The sequence below is a fragment of the Betta splendens genome, chromosome 1 (genome assembly GCF_900634795.4).
Source record: "Betta splendens chromosome 1, fBetSpl5.4, whole genome shotgun sequence".
NCBI lineage: Eukaryota > Metazoa > Chordata > Actinopteri > Anabantiformes > Osphronemidae > Betta > Betta splendens.
This window is the reverse complement of record NC_040881.3, coordinates 14642383-14648382: the sequence shown is the minus strand read 5'-3', so window position 1 is coordinate 14648382 and position 6000 is coordinate 14642383. Positions and strand designations below refer to the sequence as shown.

Sequence of the window (6000 nt, the reverse complement as noted above, 5' to 3'; positions counted from 1 at the left end):
ACCCAGCATAATGCAACAACCTAAATCCCTCTCACTATTGTTCTCGCAGCAAGAGCTGCACCAAGCGTCCGACGCTGATGGCATTCGTGTTTCCTCACAATACATTACACAGCAACTCTGGAAATCGCAGTAGACGAAAGGGTCATTTATAAACGCATTCATTCATATCGTTGGGTAAAACCTGCTTAACTCTGGGGGAATCGTTGCCTTCAAGATGTCTCCAGCAGGTTCCCACTCTTATACTATATGTGCTGCGGTATAATATTAATAAGCCTCAGCGAAACACGTTCTGATCCTAAAACTACCACACCATAAATGACATAACCATCCAGCGCATGCACGTATGAACGCATTCGTGTAACTGTGTGTGTCTTGTGTGGTTGTAAACTGATCCCTCCTACTCCTACTCTCGCTGGTTCGTTGTGCAGAGGAGGGGCGAGGAGGAGGAGGAGAGGAGAGGAGGAGGAGGAGGAGGGGGAGGGGGGGAGCCGAAGCAGGAAGAAAGGCAGGCAGAGAGGGAAGGGAGGCAGGCTGAATGCTAACCAGCTCCGTCGTAGTCGCACGGCTCCGTACTGTAGGTAGGCTTTGGTAATAAAACATCTTGCAATGGAGAGGAACGACGACCACTATTAAAGACCTACTATGCGCCAGTGCCGCATTCGCCCCGCGCGCTCCCAGCTGCCTCGCCGCGTTCGGCGCGTTTGATCAGACAAAACCGTGTTTTTTCCGCCGAGTGAAATGTATCGCGACTGCTCCGGATTCACATTCTGACAATGGAGATTGAAAATATCGTGGCCAACACGGTTCTCCTGAAGGCGAGGGAAGGTAAGCACGGCTCGGCGGCGGCAGCAGGAAAAAAAAAATACAATATGTTACATGTTTTTTTTTGTGTGTGTGTCCACCTCCACGGACGTGGACGAGCCTGCGCTCTCTGCTCTCCTCCTCGGGGTTTGTGCCCTCGGTGTCTTCCATCCCTGCGCGGCGCTTTGTCTGCGGGCGAACGCCGACCGTGTTCCCCTGGAACCAGCTGTTCGTGCGCCGAACCCGCACGCATTTCACCGGCCAGGTTCGCGTCGAGGCCCGGCGCGCAGGAGATGAGCGGCGCAGGGAGGGTTCGCAGCATCAGGATTAGATTGGTGGCGCTTATTGGACACACATTTTCGGGCGATCGCCTGAGATTGTGGGGATATTTACAAGTGATATCCTGCATATTCCATATGCAAAGGTATTCCCATGAGTGTGGCGTGAAATCTAGCTGCGCAGTGAGGCGCTGCGTCCCGATGCCGCGTCTTCCTACCTGTCATTGTCGGTTTCGGTGCGTTTAAAGCCCGATCAGGAAGAGAGCGTGTGATATTGTTTGACGCAGGAATACGCCACTGCATTGCCGTTCGCCGTTTGCACTGGGAGCCGCTCACGCGGAGCAGTGGTGTGGAGGTGGAGGTGCGGATGTGAGACTCGGAGCGGGGGCGACCGGAGAGAGGCCCGGCGGCCCGAGCGCTGGAGCCCCCGGTGCGCACGCGGCCCGGCGGCTCGGCGATGCCGCAGCGGCTCACCTGGAGGCGGAGAACGGGCCAGCGTCCATCTGCTTTGCAGGAGGTGGCAGAGCAGAGGAGTGAGTGGGCACGGGGTGGGTGTGCAGCGCCGGATCAGCAGCCAGAGGAGGGAGGGAGGGAGGGAGGGAGGGAAAGGTGTTGTTGCTTGTCAGGGATTTCCATTCGCGCTCTGTTCTCGGACAACAGCAAGAAGGGGCGAAAAAAAGGGTCTGTGGTCTCTGAGGATGTTGTGCAAGTTGATCTTCTATTCGACAGCGAAACGGCCCTTCTTGGAGTGGGAACACGGCTGTGTGTGTGTGTGTGTGTGGGGGGGGGGGGCGTATGCAGAGGCCTTCTCTGCTCCTGGCTTGTATTATATTGACATTGCGTCTACGCCTGCACCGCTGAGTAATAGATTATTCACAGAAGCACCAGCACCGGGCTCTGCTTCACCTGACGCGGCGTCCACGGTCCTGAGTGGCGCCCTGACTCTGATTCTGTCCACACCTGTCTGTGTGTGTGAGTGTGGACCCCGTACAGTAGATGAGTGGCCTAATAAAGCCACCGCTTCCCAGTATGAGTGTGGCCAGTTAGTAAAAACTACAGTAATCGAACCGACCAGCTGCACAGTTTCTTTGTTGCCAAGCTGGTGATGTGACGTCATTTTTAAGCTGCTGCGCAGTAAAAGATTAATTTAGAGTATAACACATTTGCAGCATGACGTAGGCCTTATTGTTGATTTGGTATTTATGACATGTGGGCCTCTCTACCCGGTTAAACAGTTTCACTGGATACAAATTAAAACAGCTTTTCATGTTTCCCTTTAAGATGCACAGGAGGCTAATTGCATTTGAATTGCCCTAGAATTCAAAGGCAGGTATCGGGAGGTGTTTTGCTTGGTAAAGTGGCAGCGCTGCACAATGGTGGCGTCACCGGCTGCAGGGTGGACCCAACCCGTCCACCTTTTGCCATGAAACCAGACGGAAGGTGCGTCTCGTTGGTCAGAGGTCAGCGGCCTTTTGTCTGACGGTCTCTCTCCAGTCACTTCCACGTCTCGGGACGTTAAAGCTGGAGCAGGGAGGCGCTTTCACAGATAGATCAGCCGCACGGCGGTACAGCTGGGCCCAAGCCGCTGAGTCAGCAGCACGGTGCCCTGTCAGTGTGTCCTTGGGCAATACATTAAATCAGATGTTCTGTATCTCTCTGACCTCGCTGTGAAGGGGATGGGTGGTTGGCTGGTGGGGGTTCCAGCTTTGCATTCACTGAATGCGCCGCACACACAGAATCATGGGTCGTTCAGAGAGTTTCATGCTTTTTGGCGAGCGTTGAATTTAGCCAGTTGTTTGTTCTGGGTGCAAGCTTCCGATCAGCTTCAAACCACCCGTTGATGAGAAAAGTGGGTGACCGGCGTGAGAAGCGTTATAACAGGGCGTGCCCAGTCTAGTTGATATGACACGTCGAAGGAAGTGGTTAGAGATGACATTGTTTCCCACCCCGTGAGTTTCACACAATCATCTGCGGGCAAGTGTAGAATAAAAATGCACCAGTACAACATACTATAGCTTTGAAAGGACTCGCTGTACAGTATACGGGGCGGCTGTCTCGCACTGCAAGAGGAAGTTTTTGCTGAAGTTATTTTGATGACATATTTGAAATTTTTGGAAATGTTGCCTGGAAAAATAGCAAAGAGATATCTGGCAGAGATGCAAGCCACAGTGTATATGCTAGAGCTGTGCTCAAGTACTGCATGCATGTGTGTTGGATTTTCAGCTGGAAAACCAGGATCATCATTAATTGTACTTCTAGACAGACGCTCTGTTCAGTGCGGATATATTTTCTTATTCACCCAAAAATAGTGACTACCAAAACGTTGCTGTGCTTTTTAGCGGTAAATATTTCCAGTGTTCTATATATTTGTTTGTCCAAGCTACTAAACAAACATTTGTTTACATACATAATTAAAACTCAAAAGATGTTTTGTATGCGTTACTAGTTATTATCTGAACATGGAGTTGAATCTTATTCGAGAAATATTCTGGAACTACCAAGTGGGAAACAAATAAGGGTCATTTCACTGTTTTTGGCATGAAAGTCAACTAATGCTAATCTCACTCACGAGGCTGTAAATAAATAAAAAAAATAGATCATTACCTGAGGTGCAAATGCTCTGTCATCGTTAAATATGAGTTGTCTGGACATCACTGCAATTAATTTGTGACACTTTTCCAGTTGGACTTGAAAGAGGACGGACTATAATTAATAATAATGCATCGTGATGGAGAATTTCATGAGGTGAAAATCAGGCGCTAAAATCATCCAGAATCTTGAATTTGTGTTTGTGTGACCACTCTTTGTTTTACATTGAGGAACAAGGAATGTGCCCCAGGCGATACTACTGCCACAGAGATGACCTGAACGTTGGCCTGATGAAGCTACCAGACTAGTGAAGTGAAGTGGTCGGCTGTCGCTGGCTCTGGTCTCACTTCCTAGCAGTCAGTCTATGGCAGGGAAATGGGTCCGTGCGAAGATGCAATTAAACTGTGGAACTTAATTACACGGTGTGGACGAGCGCTATCGTCGGGGACGTGGATGTACAGTCAGGTGGCGGTTTATTAGGGACACCCAGCTCAAACTGATACGGTCTACTCCAACGACCTGCGCTGAGGCCGATGCTGCTGCTTTGCACGGTCAATTTGACGTCTGATGTTTGATTGTGAATAAAATACTCTAAATACCATAATAACAGGGTGGACAAAATAATAGAAACACCTGTCTGGAAAAATACAGCCACTAAAACTGATCTCAGGATTGAATCAACACCCTTTTAAACAGCTGATTAAAACAATCCACCTTCACAAAAGGAAGGTTAACTTAATAGTTTGAGTTGAGTGCCTGTTGGTTATTATACATTGATGCACACATTTAGTGTTAATCCTACTTGTATTATTCATTTTGTTACGCCAACCTTCCTCCCCTCCAAACTGCAGGCCGGCAGGTCCTCGGACGCTGCTGACGCTGCTGAGGGCTTTCCTGTGACGTTCGCCGGCCAGGCTTTATTAGTCTTGTGGTCATGGGCCCGCACTTGTTGTCACCGCTCTGGGGTGTTTTCCCCCAGCGGCGGCTCATAAAACGCATTGCGTTGCGACTGTCCCCTTCATCTGGGAGCCCTTTTACAGCCGTTGCACCCACAGATGGGCTGCGTGGAGACGCGTGGCGCACGTCGCTCTGCTGCATCCTGCGTGGCACGGGAAGCGGTACGCGGCCCCGGCGGGGGGTGCAAGCTGACATCACAGGGTGACGACTCCAGCTGCCTTATTAAACGTGAGCAAGCTGCTATCAGACTGTAGTTGACTATTTCTGCATTGTTATAGTCCTGAACACCCCTCAGGCTGCATCAGTTCTGGAGTCGTAATTTTGACATATGCCCTTGGTCGTGTTTTGCCAGTGCTGCCTTTTAAATATGACCTAAAGTTGTTCTCTTATCAAAGATAATCCTCAAGGTATAATATGTGCCATGTGTTCCACACTGAAGGGCTCAAAGTCGGTTCCTTTTCTTCCTGCATGACCGTGAATCTCACGAGTGGGCCCTTCATCTCACAGACGGCCGTAGATCACATATAGATGATTAACCTGTCAGCTCCAGCTCGTCCACGCTTGAACTCTGCGCGTCTCGCTCCGCTTCGGTCTCCGGCGCCGTCCACCCCCCCCCCCTCCTCGAGACGCTGTGAATATAAAGGGTCCGTTTTCAAGCGCATCCTGGCCCGATTCAGTGGAACAGCTCCGAACAGCGTGCACGTGCGGCGTGCTCGCGTGAGACCCCCGCTGCCTTGTTACATCCTGGAAAAGGCTTTTATGTTGTAATGTTCACATTTTTGCGCACATGATGCACACCTTCCAGGGAGGAGAAGGAGAGAGAGAGGGGAAAGTGTGGCCATAAAGAATTAACGAATGCACGACAAGAAAACGGTTTCACGGGGGGGGAGGAGGGGAGGAAATAAGGGGGAGAGGTGAGGATTAGTGGAGAGACATTCGTCTTTCTCCCTTCCTCTCGCTCGCTGCCAGCTGATGTGTGTCTTTCAGTGCGAGTATACAGACAGATTACCTTGTGCAAACACTGAACCGTCGCTTTGAATAGGCAACACAGATTCTCGCAGCTAATGTTTTCCTTATCGGCGGCTATTCCAGCCAATGACACGCTGCATGGGAGAGCGTGAAGCCGTCCACCCATTGTGTGCGTGTGCGCCACAATGGACCTAAACCGTGTGTGACCCGCGCTCATTTCCGACCATTTAAGTCGCGTTTTTGGGGCTGCAGCGTGGCACTAACTCCACCTATATGTGTCAGCGCCACGAGGGTCAAATCAGACCAGGCAAATATTCAACTTACGATTACCATGGCTCAAAATAACTTTGTAAACAGTCTTATCAGTGTTTTGAATGTTTTAAAAAAATCACTGGTGCTGCCAAAA

The 6000-nt window shown here is 50.4% G+C and overlaps 1 protein-coding gene across 2 annotated transcripts in view; it reads left to right on the top strand.

The window, feature by feature from the left end:
- The first annotated feature begins 482 nt into the window (after positions 1 to 482).
- Positions 483 to 6000, top strand: part of grk4 (G protein-coupled receptor kinase 4) — a 28996-nt gene continuing 23478 nt past the window's right edge. The window contains exon 1 of one of the 2 annotated variants that reach the window (XM_029144813.3): positions 483 to 825. In XM_029144813.3, the coding sequence (XP_029000646.1) occupies positions 774 to 825 (52 nt within the window). In that variant the 5' untranslated portion in view covers positions 483 to 773. The remainder of the gene's footprint in view (positions 826 to 6000) is intronic. The other variant, XM_029144805.3, reaches the window with a different exon arrangement.